Source organism: Myotis daubentonii, chromosome 10, assembly GCF_963259705.1.
Source record: "Myotis daubentonii chromosome 10, mMyoDau2.1, whole genome shotgun sequence".
In the NCBI taxonomy this organism is placed as follows: Eukaryota; Metazoa; Chordata; class Mammalia; order Chiroptera; family Vespertilionidae; genus Myotis; species Myotis daubentonii.
In genome coordinates, this window is record NC_081849.1 from 32,092,887 (window position 1) to 32,120,826 (window position 27,940).

At 43.4% G+C, this 27,940-nt stretch overlaps 1 protein-coding gene across 2 annotated transcripts in view; it reads right to left on the reverse strand.

Annotated features, from left to right (window-relative positions):
* Positions 1–1,039: 1,039 nt before the first annotated feature.
* The window catches only part of PARP12 (poly(ADP-ribose) polymerase family member 12), a 55,433-nt gene continuing 28,532 nt past the window's right edge, over positions 1,040–27,940 (reverse strand). For both annotated transcript variants that reach the window (XM_059711961.1, XM_059711962.1), the window contains exons 6-12: positions 22,988–23,183; positions 15,978–16,119; positions 12,622–12,718; positions 6,400–6,475; positions 4,411–4,541; positions 3,371–3,522; positions 1,040–2,084 (exon numbers count right to left, since the gene is read on the reverse strand). In XM_059711961.1, coding sequence (XP_059567944.1) covers positions 1,762–2,084; positions 3,371–3,522; positions 4,411–4,541; positions 6,400–6,475; positions 12,622–12,718; positions 15,978–16,119; positions 22,988–23,183 — 1,117 coding nt within the window. In that variant the 3' untranslated portion in view covers positions 1,040–1,761. The remainder of the gene's footprint in view (positions 2,085–3,370; positions 3,523–4,410; positions 4,542–6,399; positions 6,476–12,621; positions 12,719–15,977; positions 16,120–22,987; positions 23,184–27,940) is intronic.

The window sequence follows — 27,940 nt, forward strand, 5'->3', positions numbered from 1 at the left end:
AATGATTTTTTTTCATCATTGATGTTTGTATCTCCCTCTCCCTTCCTCTCTGAAATCAATAAAAATGTTTACAATTTTAAAAAGCAACCAATGATTGCATAAATAAGTGGGACAGATTTTTTTTTCTCTCTTCCTCCCCCCGACTCTCTAAAATCAATACATAAATTTTTTTTAAAAAGACTTAGCAGGCAAGCACCTGTTCAATGATTCTGACACCCCTCGGGCCCCCCACCTACATGGTAGGAGGACTAGTGTCCTAATCAAAAAGCAATGAATGAAATTTCAAGATTAGTCAGGATGTGGGGGAAATATTTGGGAGGTTCTGAAAATCATAACATATACACCTAGGTCCTGCTGGTGAAAAAGGTAGTATTGTCATTGCTTCTTCATTTTTCTGGCCATTTAACTCAGTTCTCTTCTGGTCTGATTAGCTGACCTGTGTCAAGTTCCAGATCACTCTCTGGGACAAACCAACTGAACTGAAGGCATCGTGTGTAGAGTGAACATATTGTATTAGGAAGGTGAGGGGAAGAAGGGTGCAGGTCAGGAGAGGACTGTGGCTGTAGAATGAACCTGGGGGGCCAATGGGTACAGCACCCAGGAAGGGGCAGACAGCCTCACATCCTGGAGCTTCCCTGCCAGCCCTCTGCCTCTGGACAAGAGCCAGCCAGTGTCTAGCAGACTCTACAACCCGCTGTGTGTGGAAGACACACAAAGGACATACCCACCTCCTCCATGTCCACAACATACAGTGATTCTAGGTTTGTGGGGCTTGGAACTTGTGTGAAATGGGAAAAAGAAAAGAAAAATACTAAGATGTAACTTGCAAATTTAACCAAAATGTATGACCATGTGACCATATAGCTGGGGCCCCTCCAACGGCTGTGGAAGGCGTTTCTTCAGCTTCATGATAAACTAGACATAGCACCCCCGAAGCCAATAACAGGGGCTCTGTGATATTCCAACACCCAGAAAAGCTCCTGTACCCAGCAGGAACTCAATACACGATGCTGAACAATGGACTTCAGTCGTCACCCACTTGAGATAAATATTATTTTATTTCTATATTGTGACATCTGCAGCACAGGTATTCAAATCTCATGAAGATATAAAACCCATATTCGGAGGATGTCCAGTGCATTTAGAAGATGCTGGGACAGGCATTCATGCACTAGGCCCATGACAAAGGAAAACCACAGGGACTGAATGACACCCCACAGTAGCCATGTGTCTGACAATGTGATATATGGACCAATTCCAAGGCCAGAGCCCAGGAGAAGCAGCAGAAGAGCTGCCTGGATTAGAACCAGAGCAACAGACACCATGTCTGCACCTCCCTAGGCCACAAGACAGGTTTTTCTGTACATAGGCTGTAAAAAGTTGAATAATGCCACCAAGACTCTGAAAAATCAAATCACTAGAGATAGACAAAAATTAATAAAAATTAAAATCAATCCATAAAATAGTTAACTAGAAACTCTGTGCCCGGTGCCAATCAGTAGCAAAGTCAACAAAAATAGTAAAATGTAAAACTTACCCTAGTAAAAAAATCTCACCTACAATCACTATTGGTTAGCCCATATCAAGCTTAAAAATTACTTAAAACCAAAAACTATCATCAGCAAGAGATTAAGAAGGTAACTTCATTGAAAAGTCAATGTTAAACAGTTCATTAAAAGCTTTTTTGTTATAAAAAAAAAAATTCCCAAATAGCTATTTCAAGGAAGACAAGCCTGAAAGGTATGAAATGCATCCTCGTGCTCACTGCCGGATACCAAAAAAGGATGCGAGGGATAACAGGGAGGAGGCCCCGTCCAGAGGCTTGCTGGAGGTGTACTGGATGACATACTCTGGATAGACCTGGTGCTTCTCAAAGATCACGAAGATAGAAGGGTCTGACATGCTGTTCACACAGCTGTCGTAGAGAACGTTGCCCTGGTCCTCCTTGGCTGGGGGGCGGACTAAGGAGGCATTGCCTCGGGTGAACTCGCCCACCAGCACCCGAGCCAGGAACATCGTGTAGCACTTCAAGTCGGGTTTGGTGTAGTGGTGGGAATATGCAGCATCTCGGGCAAAGTAGCTCCCTGCAAAAACACGCACAGGCTTAACTGGGCACTGGGAGGACAGCTGCAGCCAGGCAGGAGGGGCTCTAGCATCCTGCCAACCAGGCAATGCCAATGGCCTCTGCTCCTCTGTCACCACATCTTGCTCCTGTTGTCCATCCTCCCTCTTTCTCCAGCCTTCCCCATGAAGGGCATCAGAGAGGACACAAAACAGACAGAAAACTCCTTTCACATTCTGAATATGTCAGTCAAATCATAAGGCTCTCTGGGCATAACACTACTTAACCCCCAAACCTGTTTCCTCAGCTATAAAATGGGGCTGTCATGCCCAACTTCATAAGGTTGGTGTGGAAAGTGACCAAGATCCCATACATGGAACCACACCGGCAGCCCAATGCATACAATTATGAACCCTGTTTAATGGGAACTTGAGTTGGAAGCTGCCACCTATACATTTGGATTTATAACTTTCCAGTGGCTCTCGTCCATCCTGGCACCTAGTCATCATGCTGGACTAAGGCTAAGTTGTGGACAACTGATGGAACTGGGACAGGGATTGTTGATTATACTATCACATCACTATAAGATTTTTTCAATTTAGTAACCATGTGATGACAGAAGATAATGTCCTTTTTCTTAGGAGGTGTTAAAGGGTGAAGGAGTATGACATATGTCACACACTTACAAATGGATCAGAAAAAAAATGGGGGGTATAAAGCCAACATGGCAAAATATTAAAACATGTGAATCTAGGTAAATGTATGCAGGACTTTTCCCAGGACTTTTAAAAATATTATTCTTGCAACTTTCCTTGAAATTATGTCCAAATAAAGTTTAAAAATAACCAAGAGACAGAAAAACACTCAGATAACTCACCAAATAGCTAGAATGGCATATTTACATGCATATATCTGAGGTGTTCAGAGTTCTACTCTTACAAAATAGTGCAGGCACAGGGTTGGTTGGGTAGGCACCCTTCCTCTCCTGACTCGTGCTTACCATCTCCCGAGGCCTCCACTCCACAGGGACATAGGCCCATCTCTTAAGGAAGCAAAACCCCAGCCTAAGCAGGACTGCCCATGCTAACCCTTGGGTCAGGCTCCTGGTTGCACACAAAGGAGAGGAAGGGTGCCAACAGCTGGGCATCCCCACAGATGACAGGGCCATTCCTCACTGAGTATGAACTGGCTTATCAGCTTACACTGCGCCCCCACCCCACCCCCATCAATTGCTTTAAAACGGTTTCCTGAGCCCTGGATAGTACAGCGAGGCCTGATTATGCTGGTGCAAGCTGCCCTCACCCTTACCTTTGCCATAGGAAGTGCCATGAAGACCACAGACCCTCCAATCAAAATTCTGCTGGCAGATGGCATCAATCAAACCAGTGCTGGTGCCATGAAACAGCTGCCTCTCATCCACCGCCTTCCCTCCATTTCTCTTCTGCATCTGCCCTTTTTGCCTAGAATCACAGGAGAGAAATGTGTGCTGGAGACAGACAGCACTTACCACCAAATACATGCCACCTGACCCAAGAAAACACATTTTATCATAAGTGTCACAAGGCCAGGAGATATGGATCCAAGTCCATGATACTCTAGCCATGGGCCAGAGAGGGAAAGGTAGAACACAGGACCTGGATGAAAAGCAGAGGGAAGCCTTTCCCTCCACAGCCTTAGGCCTCCAGCAGCAAATCGAACCTCCAAAGCAGACCAGCCTTGGGAAGACAAACGTGCTTTGTGCCTACCCCCTTGCTTCCTCATGTAGCTTAGCAGGGGGAGCCTGAGACAGCTGCTCACTGGGGGGTCATCTGTGTCCCCTCTCCCATAAGTTCCCAGCACCATGAGGCTTGATTTTATCACTGGCCCAGAGCACAGATGAGACTGCTCCAACCTTCTGTGGGGACAGGTCAGCAGAACCCGAGGCCTGCCATGGTGACCTGCTGTGATTCTCCTCCCCAGCTCACGTAGACAACTGCCCAAGAACATGCTGGTCTTCAGGCAAAAAAGAAGGCCCCTACTCTCTGGCTGTCAGGACAATAGCTTTATGTTCTCCAGAGTGTGGGTGGCTTATACTGGACCATCCTGTCGATCTTTAGGGAGGCAGAATACAAGTGCTGGCTTTCTCCCCTCGTCTCTCTGAGGGGACATGCAGCACTAAGCTATAAAGATGATGAGATAGATTAAAAAACAGGAACACAGGTCCCAATTCCAGCAGCACTGGGCAAGCAGTGGCTGCCATCTGGAACTGTCCCTGACATCCAGGGCCCATTTGGTAAGCAGCTAGCCTACTATGTACGAGTGTGAGGGGACAAAGTCATCAGCCTGCCGAGAGCAAGCCCTTGACGTACCACTGGTAGACTTCCCAGAGAGCCAGGTTCTGGACTCGCTCGATCTTCTGAACATAGTAGTAGGGCAGCGTATTGTTAAAAAGATTGCAAACCTTCTGATATTCTTCTGATAAAGAACTGAGGGTGATCAGCTGCAAGGGCAAAGATTTTTATTATATTATCATCAAAGTATAAAGTACAGATCAATCTCTTTCCAAGGCTACTCCTAAAATGCTAGAACTGGATAGACCTGGTAATTACCTGAAGGTGATTACCACTCCCCTTTATCCTGAAAGTCAGTCTCTCCAGGTACAGAATGTGTACTATTTGTGTTCACTGTGAAACCTGCCTGAAGGACAGGTATGATGCTTACATCAGCACCATCCTAGGTATGCCCAGGATGTCCCTGCTCTTCTGACCCCACACAAGGCAGACTACATAGTCTACAAGCCCAAAGTGTTGGTGTCAATAAATGTGGAAGGCATACATTTGGTGGAGAGGGGCAAACGCTGTCATGAGCAGCAGCATTGTGTGAACGCCCCACACCACAAGCACTGACAGAAAGGCCAGGCTGGTAGACGGGCACGTGGCACCTCAGGCGCATGGCCACTGCATCCCTCCCAGCTGAGCCCAACTCTCCCTTATCCTCTTGTTCAGGGAAAACAGCACTTTGATGGGCCAGGAGAGGCCCCTGACCAAGAGCAGGCGACTGTCAGAGGGACGATGCTCAAATTCCTGCACTTGCAGCCTGGACCATATAATCAGCCTCCCTGTTCCCAGCGCCATGAGGTTTGATCCAGTGATAGACCAGATGAGGATCTCTGGGGAGTCCCTTTATAATACCATCCTCTTCCTCTACCCCATGTACAGCCTTGTAATAGCCACATCACCATCACCCCCAAAGACCCTACATGTCCGGACTTGGCATGGATGTCCATGGGTCTCCTGCAACCCAAATTCTGACTCTGGTTTCCCTGTTCCAATCTCATGAGAGCTGCTAAACTCCTCTTCCTCAAGTATGGAAACCAGCCCTGCTCCTTCCAGACCAGAGGTCCTCAGGGGTTCCCATACTTGTCATGGCCTCTGCTCGAACCCATGATCAAGGCACTGCACAGCCCAGCCCTGACCTCTCTCCTGCTTCCCATGTCTGTTCACACCCTCCATCCAAGATACACCTGACACCCCATGTCCTGACCTGGGCTGCTTCACATGCAGTTCCCATCACCCTGTATGTTCTCCTACCTCTACCTGTGCAAGCACCAGCCATCGTTCAGATGTGGACCCAGTAGAGCCTTCCCTAGTCCCCTCAATATGGTTGCCTTGTCCTCTGACATCTGAGTGCTGCTGTCAACTCACCCTGCCTGTCACTGGTCTTGCCTGTGCCACTGGTATCTGTGTGAGCTTTGTCAGCTCAACAAGATGAGTCCTCCAAGGCAGTGACAATTAGTTGTAAAAGCTGGCTGCAACATGCTTGGCACCAAGTTAGCCATCAGAGGCCAGTCTGAGCACCCCACATACATGGGACAGTTCTTGGCCTGAGTACTCTACTGAATTCAGCACAATTCCCAAAATCTGACAAGCCTTAAAGGAGCTGCTGAATTGAGTGTTCCTTCTCTTGTCTTCTATTATCTAGCACCTTCCAACAGAAATTTCCCTTCTAGATGTCACTTGTCATAGTCAGTGGTTTCTTTTCCTTTTCTTGCTTAATGTAACTATTGTATATTGGCTGAGCCCAGCTCCTATTTCTACCCTCTCTAGAAATTTACCAGCTCACTGTCCTCCATCCACAATACATCCTCTCCCCTCAAGATCACAGCCATCTCCTGGGTGGTCTCTAGCCTTAAAATCCCCAAAACCTGAAAAAATAACCACACGCATACCTCTTCTGTCCTCCCTCCTGAGCCCTGGCCTCACAGCTTCCTCAGTGGTGGAGGAAAGAGCACGTCACTCACACTCACTGATCTCAAAGAACACTCTCCTCCCCAGTCCAAGACAACACGAGACCCATACCTTAAAGCCGGGATCTGGCAGGGCTGAGGGGTCCCAATGGTCTGGGATACTCTTTGGGCCTTGAAACTTGACATTGCTACAAAACGTAAACAAAAGCACTAAGACATTTGGTTTGCACACACCAACAGACTATCACACACAGGTGGCCTCCACTAGCCAATACCACCTGTCTCAAGTATCAGCATCTCGCTTTTTAAAAGTAGGGAGGAAAGGAAGCACATAAGCACACTATCCATCTTGTGAGAGCACTTTCCTCTTTGCCTAAGTGGCTCAAACTGTAACAATGAGGATACTCGCCTGTATCTCAACTCCTGTACACAGAGAGAAAGAATATAATTAAAGCAGCACAGACAGACCATTATCCATGATTTTTAAATTCAAAGAGCTCTGAAACTTATATTAAAGAGCTCTGAATTATTATTACAAACTAGAGGCCCAGTGCATGAAATTCATGCACTGGCAGGATCCCTAGCATCTGGCGGAGCTGGCAGGGTACTCCCTCCCTTCCCCTGGCCAGCCTTGCCCCCTGGTCAAACTCCCAGAAGGACTCCAGTCAAGGGGACAATTTGCATACTATACTTTTATTACATAGGATAGCCTCAAAGAGGTGTATCTGGCATATAAAAACATAAAACGGATGTCAAAACTCATTTGGTAGTAGAAATTTGACTTGAACTGCCAGAGGCTGCTTGTGGTCTCTATGTATCTTTCTTAAAGTGACTATGCATATTTTTTACTCAGAAATATTAACTACAGGGTGTCACATGATACAAACAGCACATGATATTTCTAAAAATAAAAATTTTAAAAAGCTGAGTTATAAAAGACATGTGTCCCAAAGGGTTTAGGAACAAGGACTGGGAAACCAATTCAAAATCATTGCTACTCAGTTTCAGAATGCTCTGTTCTTCCTACACTAGATCTACCTTCCATTTCTGCTGGCATGAGACCTTCATCCTAAGCCTCAAAGAACTCCCACAAATAACATGCCTAGGAAAATAGCACAGTTTAAAATAACTAAGCAATAAGCAAGAATCAGTCAGAAATAAGCCCACAATGAATTAAGTTGCTGAAATTATTGAACATAATACAAAATAGTCTTTCTATGTAAAAAAATAAAACACAAACTAAAAACATATGCAAGGCACAGGAAACTATAATATGACCTGGAGGATCTGAAAGAGAATCAAATACAACTGTTAGAAATATAAAATACATTCCTTGATAGTAAAACTTCAATGGACATGCTTACTAGCAGATCAGACCACCTGAAGAGAGAATGAGTGAGCTGAATGGTATGGGAAATAGAATTCTCCAGACTATGGCCCAGAGCAATAAGAGGATAGAAAATATTGGGAAGAACCTGAGATGTGGAGAAGAGAGTAAGAGGACCTGAATTTGGTCAGAACCCAACTGAAATTCAAAGAGAGGACAGAGAACAGGGTAAAGGCAATCTTCAAAGAGAACTAATGAGATTCACCAACTCACAGGTTTAAGAAGTCCAAAGTATCTCCAACAGGAAAATTAAAACACATTCTGAGACATGCTGTAGTGAGAATCCATATACCAAGATAAACAGAAAATCTTAAAAGTAACCAAAGGGAAAAAAAGAGTGATTCAGGCAAAGAAGTACCAGTTAAACTGGCAGTTATTTCCCAAAGGCAGCCATGAAAACCAGAGGACAGTGGGATGACATCAATGCTCTGAGAGAAAACAACTACAATGAAAAACTTATACCCAGAGAAAATACCTTTCAATGTTGAGGGCAAAATAAAGACATATTCAAAACACAGTTTTCCTAGAGCAAAATAAAACCATCAACAAAATGAAAAGACAACCCACTGAATGGGAGAACATATTTGCCAATGATACATTTGATAAGGGGTTAATATTCAAAATTTATAAACAATCTACACTAATAAAAGAGAAAAATGGTAATTGGCGTACGACGATACCCTTTTCATTGGCTAATCAGGGCTATATGCAAATTAACTGCCAACTATGATTGGCAGTTAACTGACAACTAAGATTGGCAGTTAACTGACAACAAGATGGCGGTTAATTTGCATATGTAAGCACAATGCAGGAAGGCGAAAGGGAAAGCAGGAAGAAGCCCCCTGCCACTGACAGTGATTGGAAACCCAGGGGGGAGCTAAGAGCTGGGGGGCAGGGCAAAGGCGGCCCCGGGGCCGCCTTTGCCCTGCCCCCCAGCCATGATCGGAGAATCAGGCGCCTTTTCCACCCTGGCCAGTGATAGCAGGAAGTAGGGGTGGAGCCAGCGATGGGAGCTGGGCACGGTCGAAGCTGGCAGTCCCGGGAGCTAGGGGTCCCTTGCCTGGGCCTAAAGCGGAGCCCACGATCGTGGGGCCGCTGCAGCTGCGGGTCCCCGCTGCCCGGGCCGGACGCCTCAGCCAGAGGCGTTAGGCCTGGGCAGGGGCGGAGCCTGCAACCGCGGGGAGCTGGGGGTCCCCTGCTCAGGCCTGACACCTCTGCCGGAGGCCTCAGGCCTGGTCAAGGGGCCGATCTGGTGATTGGTGATCGGAGGGTGATGAGGGTCAACTCCTCTGGCCGAGGCATCAGGCCTGGGCGGGGGGGTTAGCCGGGGATTGGGGGGATATGATGGTCCCCTTGCCCAGGCCTGAAGCCTGGGTCAGAGGCGTCAGGCTTGGGCGGGGGGTGGAGCAAGCGATCAGAGGGAGATGGGGGTCCCCTGCCCAGGCATGATTCCTGGGCCAGAGGCCTCAGGCCTGGGTGGGGGCCAGAGCCAGTGATCGGGGGGAGATGGGGGTCCCCTGTCCAAGCCTGACACCTCTGGCGGAGGCATCAGGCCTGGGCAAGGGGCCGATCCTGCGATTGGAGGGTGATGGGGGTCAACGCCTGAGGGCTCCCAGTATGTGAGAGCGGGCAGGCTGGGCTGAGGGACACTCCCCCCCACACACACCCAGTGCACGAATTTCATGCACCGGGCCCCTAGTTTATAATAAAAAAACTCGACACCAAAATACACCAAACAATCCAATCAAAAAAAGGGGGAAAAGACCTGAACAGATGCTTCTCCAAAGAGGACATACAGATGGTCAATAGACATATGAAAAGATGCTCAACATCAGTAATCATCACAGAAATGCAAATTAAAACCGCAGTAAGATATCACTTCAGACCTGTCAGAAAGGCTATCATCAATAAATCAACAAACAACAAGTGTTGGTGAAGATGTGGAGAAAAGGGAACCCGTGTGCACTGTTGGTGAGAATGCAGATTGGTGCAGCCACTGTGGAAGCAGTATGGAGTTAACCTCAAATAATTAAAAAAACAAACCTGTTTTATGACCCAGTGATTCCACTTCTGGAAATTTATCCAAAGAAACTCGAAACACTAATTCAAAATAATATATGTAGGCCTATGTTCACTACAGCATTATTTATAATAGCCAAGATTTGGAGCAGCCCAAGTGACCACGAGTAGATGAGTGAATAAAAAAGCTGTGGTACATTTACACAATGGAAATTTTGCCCATGGGTTTGGCTCGATGGTTAAAGCGATGGTGCGAGTACTGAAGGGTCTCAAGTTTGATTCCTGGGCAAGGGCACATACCTCGGCTGCAGGTTCCCAGCCCCAGTGGGGGTGCATGAAGGAGGCGACCAATCGATGTATCTCTCTCATATCAATGCCCCTCTCTTTCTCTCTCCTGCTCCTGCCTCCCTCCCACTCTCTTTAAAAACCAATGGAAAAAAATATCCTCAGATGAGGATTTAAAAAAGAAAATAGAGACAGACTCATAGCTAGAAAACAGGTAGACAGCTCTGATGTGTGGAGGGAGTAAGCAAAAAAAGAAAAAAAGAGAGAGAGAACTCAAGGACATAGGAAACAGTGAGGTGATTTCGGTGGGGTGGGTGGAGGTATAAGAGGACACAGATGATAAATGGTAAAGTAAAATAAATTTTAAAAAACAAATCAATAAACACCCCCTCCCCCAATAAAACAAAACAACCCCCCCCCCCCGCCAGTTTTCCAACAGACCTTCATCTAAGGAAATTTGAAAGGACAAAGAAAATGGTAAGAATGTGAGTAAATTTAATGAAACGTTCATAGTATAAAATAACAGTGCCTCATTAAATTAAAAAATAATATAAGTCACCTAGCTGGCATGGCTCAGTGGTGAAGCGTTGACCTATGAACCAGGAGGTCACGATTCGATTCCCAGTCAGGGCACATGCCCAGGTTGTGGGCTCAATCCCCAATGTGGGGCAGCCAATTAATGATTCTCTCTCATCATTGATGTTTCTCTCCCTCTCTCCCTTCTCCCTTCCTCTCTGAAATCAATAAAAATATATTTTAAAAAATAAAAATTTTAAAATAACAAGTCAAGAGAAAAGTAAATGGAACTGTGTATAATAAAGGGCTAATTGCCCAGCTAGCTCAGTCGGTAGAGCATGAGACTCTTAAAAGGCTAATATACAAATTGACCCAATGGCAAAATGACCAGTCGCTATGATGTTCACTGACCACCACACTCAACGCAGGAGCTGCCCCCTGGTGGTCAGTGCACTCCCACAGGGGGAGCACTGCTCAGCCAAAAGCTGGGCTCACAGCTGGTGAGCGCAGCAGTGGTGGAGGGAGACCGCGGCAGCGCTAACGATGTCCAACTGATGGCTTAGGACAAGCCGTCAATTGGACATCCCCCAAGGGCTCCTGGACTGTGAGAGGGCGCAGGCCAGGCTAAGGGACACCTCCCCACCCCCGCAAGTGCTCAAATTTTGTGCACCGGGACTCTAGTAAATTATATAAATCTCCTTATATAATTTAACAGGAGAGCAAACAAATTAACTGACTTGTACCTAAGTGAAGAACACATGTTGTAATTTCTAGTGTGGCCTTTAAAAAAATAGTAACACAATGTATAACTTCCAAACTAGTGGAAGGGAAAAAATTAAATAACAAAAGGAAAAAAATCTAAAAAAAGCTTTTAAAAAAAAGGAAAAAATAAGACCCAATTACATGAATAAACCATTTCCATGGAGGATGGAAAGACAGTAAGGAACTAAACCAGATACCTTATGCATAAATGCCATTTTGAACTTTCCATTAAATAACTGTGACTCTATTAACTGTTTTAAATAGAGAACTTGTTTCTGAGAGTGATCAACCCTAAGAGTCCCAGGTGGCCAAGGAGGCTCAAGCAGATTTGCCTGCTGCAGTTATGACAACAGGTTAGAGGGAAGAACCACACGTCACTGCATCATGTACAACTCTCAGATTACGGAGAGGGAAGATCCTGAATCATTCATATCGTAGTCTGAATTTGAGCAAAATAACCACTTTTATTTCTGATGTGTGGCATTTGCTTATGGCCTCCTTAAGACTAAGAGTGATGATAAAGGAGATCTAGCTTTAGGAAAAAGACAAACTATGCCTACATTAGGCTCTGGAGAGTCAAAAATGACTTCCAGAAGTGGGAGCAGTCATAGTTGACCAAAATTCTAAATCCAGAAGCAATTAGAAGAGACTGATACATTTAACTAAAAAATAAATACATAATAAATATTTCTGTGTGGTAAAATACTTCATAAACAAATCCAAAAGACAAATAAACCAAGAGAAAATATTTACAATTTATATAACAAAGCAACGGTTCATCTCTCTAATAGATAAAAAGATTCTCCTATTTAAGGAAAATACCAAAAGGTTGACAGAAAAATAGACAAAAACACAAATAGTCTATAGAAAGAGATAGGAAAATGGCTCTTACATGTTAGGAAAAAATAGTAAGCCTTACTTATAAGAAAAAGCCAATTAAAATGCACAGCTATACCCTTTCCCACCCTATGAAAATGGCAAAGATCTAAAAGCTTCACCACTCTGTTGGCAAAGTCAAGGGAAACTGGCACCTCATGCATTCTGGGACAAATGCATAATGGTTCAACCTCATGAAGAGGAACCTGCACTGACCTTTTAGGACTCTAATCTGATGACCCAGCTCCACAAATATGAAACGGCACATACACCAGATCATCCTTGTGGGGTTATACTTGTAATAGCAAAAACTCCAAAAGATCAAGGGCCAGGCCCAGAATACTTAGACACCGAGAGTGCTTGAGCACTCAGTTACACAGCCAACAAACCTTTTTAATGCTTTAACCAGTCTGAAGGTTTTTGTTCTTAGCAGAGCACACCCCCCAACTGATACACACCGTAAGTGACAAGTTCCCCAACCCCACTCACCTGGTTTGCTTCACCTTTACATCCTGAGGAGACACGTATTTGGGTCTCCGACAAACCTTTCTAAATGTACCATAGACCAGGTTTCTCTGAATAAATACTGCAAAATAAAAAATAAACACACACACACACACACACACACACACACACACACACATCAGTGTTCAATATACAAATTAAATGGGTTTGAAAGCTAATCCAAACATATAGACCCCAGAATCGTCTGTTAAAAATAAGGCATATTTACCTATTTCAAATATTCATAAATAGCAATCCTTAGGAGACTGGGTTTAATGAATAGATGAATGATTAGTAACTGACACATCAATTATATATGAGTGCTTTTAAATTGTTCCTTCCGATCTTGTTTAAACTATTTTGCTCAGCAATTTTTCCCAGTCTGGATATAAAAAAAACTTCAGCCCAGCCTGAGACCAATTATCACATCTTGAGCCAGTGGGATTTAGAGTTAATATAATAATTTTACTCTTATGACTTTTCTTAAATTGACTCTATAGCAGTACAGTATTTCTCAACCTTGTAAAACCCGTACCATTATTTATTTATTTTTTTACAGAGAGGAAGGGAGAGGGATAGAGTTAGAAACATCGATAAGAGAGAAACATCGATCAGCTGCCTCCTGCACACTCCCCACGGGGATGTGCCTGCAACAAAGGTACATGCCCTTGACCGGAATCGAACCTGGAACCCTTCAGTCCGCAGGCCGAGGCTCTATCTACTGAGCCAAACCGGTTAGGGCCCGTACCATTTTTAATCAGCAAATTTCTTGTCCCATGCCCATCCCTAAGATCCTGAGATTCATCCTGAGGGTGAAAGGGACAACACCCTTTGAGTTGAAAAACCATGAATACCTCCTACAAATTAGATTATATGTCCCCACCTACCAAGAAAACCTTGTCAAGTCTTACTTTCTGCACCTAGGGTACAAAAATAACTTTTTTTCATTTAAAAAGCATTTTAATATTAATTTGTATATATCTGTAACTTATCTTACTGCACTTGAGGTGTGTGTTCCCTATGCTACCGCCCAGGAGGTCATCAAGATCAGGCACTCCTGAGCCGATCGATGATTGTCTTTCATCATTGATGTTTCTATCTCTTTCTCCCTCTCCCTTCCTCTCTGAAATCAGTAAAAATATATTTTAAAAAAAGGTCAGGCACTCCTAGGGGTTCCCCCATGTTCTAATGGGAGCCCATAATCCAGATCCTGCTACTACAACCCCCTTTGCTATCCACTGTTCAATTTCTCACTACTGTTAATTAACATACAAATTTTATTGACCTGTTCACTAACATTGTGATGAATCTTAAATGGGCTTTTCACTAGTGAAATTAAAAGTTATTCAAGACGTGTATGTGAGACTCAATCTCTATCCTCCCATGGGCAGGGTAAAGTGAGGCCTTTTCCGAATTTACCCTTAAAGAGGATACACGAGGTTAAGTCCCTAAGCAAGCCCTGCCTGTGGGGATTCTGTCTAACTGATACCAGCTAACAAATGTCAGAATTCAGCCTCTCCTCTAGAATCTTGGCATTACCTTGAGTGACTCTTTTATGACAAGAGTCCCTAAAAGGGCAGCTGAGTCTTTCCCAATCCTACAGAACAGGTCATTTGGTTTGTTGTGTGTTTAAATGTACTTGCTTCCTAATATTTAGTTCATAACTGTGAGTGGCAGATTTGGGTCTGAAACTTGCTTTCATTATACCTAGTAGTGAGGTTGTGAGGAGAGACGTTAACTCATCTCAAGCTTCTTGTGACTACTGTTGTCTCAAGCTTCTTGTGGCTACTGCTATCTACCACAAACACAAAACTGTGTCTACCAAGGTGAGCTTGAAGCAGTCTGCGGTGAACATGTTTTTCCTGCAGTTTGCATGTGTGTGCTCTTATCCAGCCTCACCTGACTTTCTGTTCTGTCCCCTGAAGTGTGGCCTAGGTTGAGAGTGATCAAGGTTGCATGACATTTTTGGTTTAGTTGTTTTGATATTCCCAATAGTTTAACAAATATTTCAAACAACAGCAACCAGATAGGTGATAGTTATATAGACTTGATCTTCAAGGCAGTTCTGACTTTCAATATTTTGCGTATCTCTCACTGTCCCTTTTGGGAACCTGCATTTACCAGACTGGATTGGTTGGTGTTTGCCAACAGATGCTAAGGCTGGTAAGCAGTTCTCACTGAAGAGTAGTAGACAATTTAAGATCCCTGTAAGGGCCCATCGAGGCAGCAGCCATTCTACCTTAAGCAAAACCACCAGTGCTACAAAACCCAAGCAAAAACAACTGACTAAAAACAGGCAATTAAAGTGGCTTTAGGGCAGCCGTGGGCAAACTATGGCCCGGGCCGTTTGAAATGAATAAAACTAAAAAAAAAAAAAAAAAAAAAAAAAAAGACCGTACGTACCCTTTTATGTAACGATGTTTACTTTGAATTTATATTAGTTCACACAAACACTCCATCCATGCTTTTGTTCCGGCCCTCCGGTCCAGTTTAAGAATCCATTGTGGCCCTTGAGTCAAAAAGTTTGCCCACCCCTGCTTTAGGGTAATTCACTAAAGACACTTTGCTGCCCTCCACACAGAATGAAGGTCCACAAAAATGGAGAAAACAGTCAACTGTGTTTAAAAGAAAGCCCACTTTAAATCCATCTGGAAATGGCTTAAGAGAAGTTATAGAAAAACTAAAACTTAAAAATAAAAATCCTCACTCTTTGGCCAGGTCACTGGAAGACCTAGCCAAAGAGTGTTTGGCCTGCTTCCGTCTGTCAAGGCAAAAGGGACAAGTCATTTAAGGCCCAGTTTCAGGTCACCATAAGCACAAAAAAATATGCTTCCCAGCAACTTTTAGTTAATGTATGCTTCTACCACGTGTTTAGCCTGGCAACCCATCTATGCCGAAGGTGCCTATAGAAAAGATGATATTAATGTTACCACGCTGGGGAGTATAAGGCAAAGCTGCATAGCAGAACCACTACGACACTTGTTGGGGACTAAGGTTTATCCTCTTTCACAGAGGGACTTGGCCATGGCCAATAGGACAACCACCAATGCAGAGTGCTGACCCTGCTTGTCCCTCCCTCCATTGTTTAGGCTCCTAGCCCCTCCTCAGGGTCCTCTTCCACTCCCCCTCACCCACTCTTCAGGCAGTTTCTCTTTGATTCTGCTGGACTGGCATCATCTGTTTATAGGTCTGTCTCCCCTTCTATATGGGAAGCATTTCAGAGCAGAAATCACCCTTCCTTTTTTTCCCTGGCCCTCAATGTGTGAACAGTTCGTCTAGGAACTGGCACAGCCAGCAGATGACCAGGCCCAGTTGAGTGAGGGCAGTGAGTCAGTAAGTACCTCTAAAGTCTAACTCGTATTTGTGCTTTCCAGCCTGGAACTTGAGAATGGCTGCCTGGGTGTCAGATCCTGGCGTGCAGTATGCCAAGTAGGCCTTCTCCAAATCGCTGCTGCTGACGGTGGTTGTGGGATGCTCCATGCCCTGCAAAGCAAAAAACCAGATACTTCATGAAGGCAAGAACCTACAATGATGAAGACAGACATTGATGCTGTCCTTGTCATGTTGCAGACTTGGTGACAGTGGAATGAGTATTATGGGGAAGGCATGAAAGGAGCAGGGATATGGCAGGACAGGGAGGCACGAAACAGAAGCCAACACAACTGCTTCCTAAAAGTTGCCTGAAAAAATAAATTATAAATATGGGTGCTGCTAACCAGGATAACCATGATGGGAGCAATGGAGGAGAGAGCATTCAGTGACTCAGTGGATTACACAGCATTCAAATAAAGGGGAAACGTCAACAGAGAATCCTCAAACACTGCCTGACTGGATGGTCTGAGCAATGCTGCCCCCTTTCCACCTAGTCTTGTTCCTGCCATCCTTTAGTCCAGTGGTTCTCAACCTTCCTAATGCTGCGACCCTTTAATACAGTTCCTCATGTTGTGGTGACCCCCAATTTCATTGTTACAACTTGAACATAATTAAAGCATAGTGATTAATCACAAAAACAATATGTAATTATATATGTTTTCTCTGATGGTCTTAGGTGACCCCTGTGAAAGGGTCGTTCAACCCCCAAAGGTGTCACGACCCACAGGTTGAGAACCACTGATTTAGTCATAGGACAGCCCTCGTTTTCTTTTTTTGATCCCTTGGAGAGCTCTTCTATTTTTTCAATTATCCATTGTGATCTCTCACTCTCATTCCAATTACAGTGGGGCCTTGACTTACGAGTGTCCCGACTAACGAGTTTTTCGAGATACGAGCTGTCTCTCGGCCGATTTTTTGCTTTGAGTTGCGAGCTAAAATTCGGGTTATGAGCCAGCTTCAGATACCCCACCACTAGTTGGCGCAGCGAACGTCACAGTGAACGCCAACATCAGCCCAGCATCACGTGTCTCACTCGTTCACTGTTGATTTGACATACGAGTAATTTGAGTTACGAGCTCCGTCATGGAACGAATTAAACTCGTAAGTCAAGGCCCCACTATACCTATACGATATCTAAGATTTTGGGATAGACTGAGCTTGAATTCTAGCCCCCAAACTATTTCCTCTATAACCTTAGCAAGTTATTTTAACTTCTCTGAGCCTCAATTATCTCAACTCTGTAACAGGAGTAATAATAGTACTCCTGCCGAAACCGGTTTGGCTCAGTGGATAGAGTGTCGGCCTGCAGACTGAAAGGTCCCAGGTTCGATTCCGGTCAAGGGCATGTACCTGAGTTGCGGGCACATCCCCAGTAGGAGATGTGTAGGAGGCAGCTGATCGATGTTTCTCTCTCATCGATGTTTCTAGCTCTCTATCTCTCTCCCTTCCTCTCTGTAAAAAATCAATAAAATATATTTTTTAAAAAAATAATAGTACTCCTATCATTACAATAGTATCATACCATCCGCAAAGGGTTGGAAAATAATTAAAATAAGACATTCAGGGCACTCAGCACAGTGCCTGGAAAAAAAAAGCAAAGGTAGGCAGAACTATCAGGTGGGTGCCTGGATACACAAGTCTGATAATTGAAGAATCTGGTCTGGAGACAGAGACATAGAGTTCACTTGAGGTGGGCACCCCTGTCAGAAGAATCTATGTGATCACCCCTGAAAACACACAACTGGAAAGAATGGTGTTTTCCCAGGAGTGTGGGCTAGACCCTGAGAAACCCCTACATTCACCAAGGGGACTGGAAAAGAAGCCCAGGAAGGACATGAAGGAGAAGCAAGAACGCCAGGTGTGTGAGGAAGGAATGGACAGCACTCTGGGCAAAGGCTGGAAGTGCCATCGGATTTAGCCCAAGCCCTCTCCCCTTGACAGCATCTGTGTCTGGCTGGGTTCCACCTCCTAAAAGTACTCCTGAATAGTGACCAGATAAACAGTAATGGGAATAGAAGTCAGGTTCTGGCAAGTCAGATGGTTGGGTTGTTCAGGTACAAAAGGATGAAGGTAACAGTAGGGCTTGTAGATCAAAGCAGAGATCATCACAGGAAAGGGGGGAATGAAAAAGGTAAGTTGAAAAGAGAAGCCTGTTGAGAATAATCCAATGAGAATATAGGTCAGGGTAATGCATGCTGGAGTCCAATACCTCGGGGACATCGAGTTTAATGCAGGAAACTTCAATGGGCCAAGAACAATAATTCTTGCCAAGCCAGCATGGCTCAGTGGTTGAGCATCTACCTATGAACCAGAAGGTCACGGTTCAATTCCCGGTCAGGATATATGCTGGGGTGTGAGTTCTGTCCCCAGTGTGTGTGTGTGTGGGGGGGGGGGGGGGGGGGCGCATGCAACGATTCTCTCTTATCACTGATGTTTGCACCTATCTCTCCCTATCCCTTCCATTCTGAAATTAATTTTAAAAAATATTTTTTAAAAAAGAAAGAACAATAATTCTTTTATATACAAGATTAGGTTATGGGTTTGTGTTCTCTAATCCCCTGTACCTGAAAAATGTGACCTTACTTAGAAACAGGATTGTTGCAGATGTAATTAATTAAGATAGGCCCCTAATGCAACATGACTGATATTCTTACAAGAGGATGGCCATCTGAAGACACACAGGGAGAACACCATATGATGACAAAGGCAGACTGGAGTGATGCATCTACAAGCCAAGGAACACCAAAGACTGCCAGCAAACCACAAGAAGCTAGGAAGAGGCAAGAAAGGATTACCTACTGGTTATACAGGAAGCATGGCCCTATAGCAGTGATGGCGAACCTATGACATGCGTGTCAGAGGTGACACACAAACTCATTTTTTTGGTTGATTTTTCTTTGTTAAATGGCATTTAAATATATAAAATAAATATCAAAAATATAAGTCTTTGTTTTACTATGGCTGCAAATATAAAAAAATTCTATATGTGGCATGGCACCAGAGTTAAGTTAGGGTTTTTCAAAATGCTGACACGCCAAGCTCAAAAGGTTCACCATCACTGCCCTATAGACACCCTGATTTCAATTTCCAGCCTCCAGATATGTGAGATAATAAATCACTGGTATTCTAAAGTTTGTGGTACTTTGTCATGGCAGCTCTAAGAAATTAATAGGATGGAAGCAATTTGGACCTAAAATTTGGGGGTACATGCTGAGCTCAGGCATAAAAGAACCTAGTTTTTCTGAGAATCAAGAAAACTATTTTGAATGGCAATTAGCAGAAAACCAAGAAATAAATACAAATATGGGTGACACCAGAAGTGTGTGGGAAAGGAAGGGCTAGAATGGACAGGTCACTTCATGAGGTAGTCCCGCTGATGGTACAAACTGAGACCATGCAGTGGACCATCACCAAACACACACACACATGCATCTGTACCCACCCGCACATAGTGTGTCTATCATACCTACATAGTCATCTCCAGAGATTCTTTCTCACTGTTCTAAAGAGGTTATGCACTCTGAATACACTGCATTAAAGAGTAGTGGCACAGCACTAGCTGGTTTGGCTCGGTGAACAGAGCGTTGGCCTGCGGACTGAAGGATCCCAGGTTCGATTCCAGTCAAGGGCACATGCCTGGGTTGCGGGCTCGATCCCCAGGAAGGGGCGTGCAGGAGGCAGCCAATCAATGATTCTCTCTTCTTATCATTGATGTTTCTATCTCTCCCTTCCTCTCTGAAATCTATCTACCTATCTAGCTAGCTAGCAAGCTACCTATCTACCTACCTATTTATATATATACACTGAGTGGCCAGATTATTATGACCACCTAACGTTTGTAAGCAAATTAGCTATAATTTCCCGCTGAAGTTGCTAGAGGGCCAGACCATTATAAATAGGGAAGCAGGTTGTTTACCACAGTAGAAGTGATTTTTTTCTGAAGATATGGGTAAACAACGCGATTTAACAGCCTTTGCACGTGGGATGATTGTTGGCGCTCAGAGCCATGGAGTGAGTATCAGCAAAACAGCCGAAGGCCTGTTCGAACACCTCTGCTGTCTGCAGTTACCAAGATAAAACACCTCCAAATCGCACAGGAACATAAGGATTGGACAGTCAAGCATTGGAAAAAAGTCATGTGGTCCGATGAATCTCATTTCCAGTTGCATCATGCAGATGGCAGAGTGAGAATTTGGCGGAAACAGCATGAAAGCATGCACCCCATATGCATGAGTACAACCCTTCAAGCTGGTGGGATCAGTGTTATGGTTTGAGGCATGTTTTCCTGGCATGATTTGGGCCCTTTAATTCATGTGGAACAACATCTGAATAGTACAACATACCTAAGTATCGTTGCTGATCAAGTTTATCCTATCATGTTGATGGCGTATCCCAATGGAGATGGCTTCTTCCAACAAGACAATGCGCCATGCCACGGTGCTCGTATTGTGCAGGAGTGGTTTCAAGAACATGAGGGAGACTTTACCTTGCTTAGGTGGCCCTACAATTGCCGGGGTCCAACCCCAGCAGGTCCAGGGGTTCCCAAAGGCGTAGATGGAGTCGGCGAAGAAGGAATGACACGGAGACAGCGTTCAGTTGATCAGCAGCCTAGCCAGGATCTCCAGCCAAGTTCTGGTCTCGATCTCCAGAGAGGGTCTGCTTAGGATCTCCAGCCAAGGTTCAGTCACCAGGTTCTAGTCAGGCTCTCTTGCCAATTTCTGTAGTCAGGTTCAGTCCAGGATCCTTTGCCATGTTCTCTCCAGCGAAGCTCCTCCATCTCCTGGTTCCCTGTAGGTTCTGTCTTCTGAATTCTGTTCTAAGTTCTGAGTTTTTCTGTCTTGTTACAACTGTATTTATACCAGTTGATTCAATCCTATCAATCTCTATTACAAAGGTTAGGGCGTTTCTTATCTCCATTCCAGGGAGAAAAGATTATGTAGTTTAAGCATGATTGTTCGTAGTTAAAGGGATTAATTACCCGCCTGGCACTTAGTTGAGGGGTTTTATTCCCTCCCTAACTTCAGGGGAAAATCCCTACCTGGGGATTCAACCTTTCTCGGAGAGGTGACCTTGGTTAAAACACAGCGCCAAGAAGGTGAGCAAACATATTAAGAAAAGTATGCCATATATGCCAGGTCCCTTGAAACAGCAAGCATGGATCGGCTCCCGGCATACAATCACCAGATCTCAATCCAATTGAGCATTTGTGGGATGAAATTAAAAGAGCCATCAGGCAGCTGGTTCCACAACCATCAAATCTCACAGAACTGGACAGTGCTATTCATCAGGCATGGTGTCAGATTCCTCGCATCACCTTTCAACATCTTGTGGAGTCAATGCCAAGAAGAATCGCCACAGTACTGAAGGCAAAAGGTGGCCCAACGAAGTACTGATAGGGTGGTCATAATAATCTGGCCACTCAGTGTGTCACACACACACACACACACAGAGGGAGAGAGAGAGAGAGAGAGAGAGAGAGAGAGAGAGAGAGAGAGAGAGAGTGAGTAGTGGCACAGAAAAGAAAAGGGGAGCACCCTAAGAGTGGGTTGTCTGAAGGAGAAAGGCCTCTAGTCCCCAAAGTGACACCCAGTTTGGGAAGCCACCCAGAGAAATGTACTTCCTCCAGGGTTACCCATGGGGTCCCATGTTATCCCACTAGACTCCTAGAGAGTTTATCCCCCAGAGGGAGACAAATTGACAAACGAAAAGTGAAAGGCTATCACATTTGCTAAGTGTTTCTTGTCTGCCATGCATCCCTCCATGTTGTCACCAAATAAACTCAATTCCTGGAGTGAGACCAACCTGTCACCCTTTTCCCCTCCTCAATACAGACAAGACCTCTCTCATCCCGCTCCTGACCAAATTGAGAGCAGTGCTAGAGAGCTTCCCTGAACAAATCCACATGACGGGAAAGGTGAGAGGAATCCCAGGATGCTTGAGATGGGGAGATAAGTGGGGAAGAGGATGGATAGAACAGCCAATGAGGACAGGCTATCACTGGAAAAAATGGAGGTGAAGAATGAGACTCAAGTCATGAGGTCACCAGTGAGAGTGAACAACTCCAACTGACCAATGGGCCTAATGCAACAATATCTCTTTCCTCAACTGGCCCAAACCTTTTCCCAAGGACCTGCAGGCATCATCTTTGGCACAAGGGCACATCAGTGGCAAGAGAGAGACAAAGCTTCCTAACCTTATAATGCTCACATTATAATATTTCCAGAAGATCTTCTAAGTACATCTGAGAATAAGAAACCAGAGCTTGAGCATAGCTTCTTACAACCCAAAAAAGTGCAAATGTCCATTGGGCCACACACCCCAATTTCTATTTCGGAGAAGCTTTCCCTACAGAAATGGTGACCTTCCTATACTTTGGACCTCTAAGGTGACCAAGGGCCTGCCTTTAATCTAATCCATCCATGAACATCTTCAAATAATTGACAACAGCAGTTATTTGATCCATATTCCAAATCAGTATCTGAAATAAATCCATTTTCTTACTCTTGCCCACCTTCTATAAAGTTGCTGCTACAAGTAAGGTGAAAAGCCAGCTTTGAAAAGCCTTAAACTTTATCCTGCATATGTAATCTTTATCATACATACACTCCAATACACACGTGCACTCGCTCCAGAGTTACCTGTTTAACAGTAAGAGAAGCATCTTTCTACCCCCGTTTAACAAAACCAATGAAGAAACGTGATCTCACTACAACTTTTACTCATTCTGATCTTGTGAACCAACAGATATTGAATCGTTCAAAGATAAACCCTCAGACAAATGAACTTCAAATTAGCTAGTTTTGCCGAAATCCCCTTCTTACCCTCTCTTCCCCCCACCCCAGAAACAGGGTGAGTCAGGAGATCTGGAGATCTCTGGCTTTTTCACTAACCTGAAGAACAATCCTTATGCCTGTGCTTAGAAGGGCTTGTCTATATAGCCCTAAGGAGGAAACATTTGCCCGCTTTCTATTACACTTACTTGTTTTCCATATTCCTGCCAAGAACCAAAGTCATCAGTCCAGTACCAAATCCACTCGGTGGTGAGAATGAAGTGTGGAGGTTTGGTGACAGAAGACGGTGTGGAGAGGCGGCGAGCCCGGGCAGTGCCAAACTTCATAGACTCAAAGTTCAGATAATCAGAGCGAAAGATACTGACCAAGTCAGCACATAAGATCCTGCAAAAGAATACAAGGGATATACTTAAAATTCCACCAATCAGATGAACATAAGCCCCTCAACTTCCATCCATGGTCTTAGAGACACTCGGATGCTAGGTGTGAACATACTAGTACATTTAACATGCACATTAAAAAAAAAAAGTATTTCCAAGTGGGGAGGGGAGGACTGCTTTTTAAGATCGGTTTTGCCATGCAAAAATAAAATCAAACTCATTATCATGACATTCTTTTCACAACACAGAAAATGCTGCTGTAAAAAAATTTTAATGCACTGCTTAGTTGGTAAGAAAGGGAAATCCTTAGAAGCCAAAATAACAATAGTTAACATATAATGAGTGTTTATTGTGTGAGTGTGGCCCTGTTGACACCTTAATTTCTTTTTTTTTTTTTTTTTTATTGCTTAAAGTATTACAAAGGTTATTACATATGTATCCATTTTATTCCCCGGCCCTAGACAGTCCCCTAGCCTCCCCTATCACCCAGTGTCTTATGTCCATTGGTTATGCTTATATGCATGCATACAAGTCCTTTAGTTGATCTCTTACCCCCTACCTCCTGCCCCCCAACCCTCCCCGGCCTTCCCCGTGCAGTTTGACAATCTGTTTGAGGCAGCTCTGCCTCTGTATCTATTATTGTTCAAAAGTTTATAATGGTCTCTATTGTCCATGAATGAGTGAGATCATGTGGTATTTTTCCTTTATTGACTGGCTTATTTCACTTAGCATAATGCTCTCCAGTTCCATCCATGACGTTGCAAATGGTAAGAGTTCCTTCCTTTTTACAGCAGCATAGTATTCCATCGTGTAGATGTACCACAGTTTTCTAATCCATTCATCTACTGATGGGCACTTAGGCTGTTTCCAGATCTTAGCTATGGTGAATTGTGCTGCTATGAACATAGGGGTGCATATATCCTTTCTGATTGGTGTTTCTGGTTTCTTGGGATATATTCCTAGAAGTGGGATGACACCTTAATTTCTAACTTCTAGCCTCCAAAGCTGTGATAGAATAAATTTCTGTTGTTTTACGTCACCACACGGTAAACTGCTAAGGCAGTCCTAGGAAACTATTATACCTATATTTAGACTTATAGCTAACTTCTAAATTGAACCAATGGAAGCCAGAAAACAATGGGATAATCTTTGAGGAATTCAAAGAAAATACCCAATAAAATGATCTTTCAAAAATGAGGATGAAATAAAGATACTTCCAAACAAACAACACATTTGCCACTATACTCTTACTAAGGCAACTTCTAGGAGATGAACTTAAAAAGGAAAATAATCCAAGAGGAAATATATGGCAAAGGAATGTTGAGCACAAAACAAAATGATAAATGTGTAAGTTGAAGCAAATATTAACAGTGTAAAATTATGCTAATTTCCAATTTCTGGAAAATAAAAAAAAGAATAGAGGCAACATGTATATAGCACATGTTACATGCTTAGCACTTTCCTGAGTGTTTTATATATATTAACACTTAATTCTTAAAATAACCCTTTGATGTAGGAACTATTTTATCAACTTGACATATGGGGAAACTGAGACACAGGAAGGTTAAGTAATTTGCCCAAATTCATATACGTAGTAAATAAGTTTGAATGGAACTACCTCAGAATTCAAATGTTCAAGTTTCTTTTATAATTCAAGAGAATGATTAAAAGTATACATTAGTTTGAATTGTTAAACTAAAGTTTGCTATAAGTTAATGAACCTGTTTAGATTTCTAGAGTAACCAGTAAAAGAACAGATATTCAGTATATGCTAGTAGATAAGAAAAAAAATTAAATGAGGAGAAAAAAAATCTTAAAGAAGACCAAAAAGAGAGAAAAGAAATACAGAAAAAGCAGGTCAAATAGCAAAAAAATCAAGATGGACAGTGAAAATTAATTCAAATGTACAGGTAATCACAATAAATGTAAGTAAACTAACTTTTAATTAAAAAACATTGTCAAGCCGTAACCGGTTTGGCTCAGTGGACAGAGCGTCGGCCTGTGGACTGAAAGGTCCCAGATTCGATTCCGGTCAAGGGCATGTACCTTGGTTGTGGGCACATCCCCAGTAGCGGGTGTGCAGGAGGCAGCTGATCGATGTTTCTCTCTCATCGATGTTTCTAATTCTCTATCCCTCTCCCTTCCTACCTGTAAAAAATCAATAAAATATATTAAAAAAAAACAAAAACATTGTCAAACTGAAAAAAAAAGTTCTAAGATGTTTACAGGAAAAATATCTAAAATATAAGGACAAAAAAGCTTGAAAGTAAAGAATAGTAAACAGTAACTAAAAGCAGTTGGCATCATTATATTAATATCAAACAAGACAAATCTAAAGCAAAAATCATTATGGGGGGGGGGGAATTAACCAGGGAACTTAAATGCATATATGTATAGCCCATGGACACAGACAATAGTGTAGTGAAGGCCTAGAAGGGGCAGGTGCAGGATGGAGGAGGTCATGGGGGGAGAATGGGGGGACATCTATAATACTTTCAACAATAAAGATAAATTTTTAAAAAAATCATTAGTAGAAATAAAAATCATTCACTTTACATTAACAGGCTGAAATTACTAAGAAGATATAAATGCTAAACTTATATATGCTTTAAAGGACTTTTTAAATACATGAAACAAAAATTGATGGAATTACAAGGAGAAACTGACAAATTTATAATGTTAACATATCTCTGAGGGTAACTGATTAAAGCAGCAAAAAAATCAATAAGGATATAGAAGATTTGAACCACATAATTAATATACTTCATCTAAACTGTATCAAAAAAAACTTTTTGCATACATAGGACTTTTACTAAAACTGACCCTGTGCTACACTCATAAAGCTAGTCACAATAAAATTCAAGGAGCTTATTATTATATGCTCTTTACTTTCTGACCACAATGCAAATCATTTAAAATTAAATAAACACATTTTGAAAATATACTTAAGAAATAAACCATGCATGGGTCACCTAATATATGAGATCAAGAAAGGACAAAAGTTGGTTCTTTTAAAAAAGAAAAATATTAGAAAATTAATAAATCTGTTAGATAGATCAAGAAAAAAAGAAGGGGGACATATTAGAAATGTAAAAGGGCCCTGGCAAGTGTGGCTCAGTTGGTGACGGGTTCGATTCTCGGTCAGGGCACATACCCAGATTGTGGGTCCTTAGTCAGGGTGCATGCATGAGGCAACCAGTCCATGTGTCTCACATCGATGTCTCTCTCTCTCTCTTTCTCCCTCTCTCTGTCCCTTCCCACTGTCTCTGAAAAGCAATGGAAAAAATATCCTCAGATGAGGTTTAACAAAACAAAATTAAAAAAAGAAATGTAAAAGGGATAAAAATTAAAGATGCCATAGGCACAAGCAACTTTATGGCAATTACTTTGAAAATAAATAAATGAACAAACTCCTGGAAATAAAGTTACCAAAATTGACTCACAGAAAAATAGAAAACCTGACTGGCCCTATAACAATTATCAGAAATTGGGTCAGTAGTTTAAAGTCTTCCCACAAATTAAACATTAGGCTTAGACATTCTTATGATCAATTATTAAGAATTCTAATTTTATATCAATTTTTTTCAAAGAACGGAAAAGGAGCCATCCCAATCCCATTTTTAGAAGGCTATGAACTTAAGATAAAAAAACTAGGCAAAGATGCCCTAGCTGGTGTGGCTCAGTGAATAGTGTTGGCTTGTGGACTGAAGGGTCCCAGGTTCAATTCCAGTCAAGGGCACATGCCCAGGTTGTGGGCTCGGTCCCGAGTGGGGAGTGTCCAAGAGGAAGCCAATTCTCTTTCTATCTCTCTCTCTCCCTCTCTGAAATCAATAAAAATAAAATAAACTAGGCAAAAATAATATGAAACAAGTACAAACCAATCTTACCAAACATAAATGCAAAAATCTTTAACTAAGTACCTGCAACCCAAATTCAGCACTATGTGAAAGAGTCTGAGTGTGTCAGCATGTGTATCCTGACTAAATATGACTTAAGTCCAGGAATGTGGTAGCTTAACATTAAAAAATTAATATAATTCACTTCATTAAGGAGACATGGGCTCCTAATTAATGCAGAAGCAGCGCTCAATAAAATTCAATTTCCATATACAATTAAAAAAACAACTGCTAGCATACTAAGAATAACATTAGAATTCCTTAACAAAGCCAAAAGTTCCAAACATATATTCACTAGAGGCCCGGTGCACAAAATTCATGCACTGGGGACAAAGTGGGGGGGGGGGTCCCTCAGCCCGGCCTGCACCTTGTCACAGTCTGGGACCACTCGGGGGATGTCCGCCTGCCGGCTTCAACCCGATCCCCCTGGGGATCGGGCCTAAACTGGCAGTCGGGGGGGGGGGGGGGGGGGATTGGGCCTAAGCTGGCAGTGGGACATCCCTCTCACAATCCGGGATCCCTCGCTCCTTACCACTCAGCTTGCTGCTCCTTAGCTGCCATGGGGGCAGGAGAGGCTCCCACCACCTCAGCTGCGCTCACCAGCTGTGAGCCTGGCTTCTGGCTAAGCAGCACTCCCCGCTGTGGGAGCGCACTGACCACCAGGGGGCAGCTCCTGCATTGCGTATCACAGCGACCAATCGTTCTGCATTCCACCATAATGGTCACTTAGGCTTTTATTACATAGACTAGTGGCCCGGTGCACGAAATTCGTGCACAGGGGAGGGTGTGTTCCTCAGCCTGGCCTGCATCCTCTCCAATTTGGGACCCCTCAAAGGATGTCCTACTGCCAGTTTACAGGGATCGG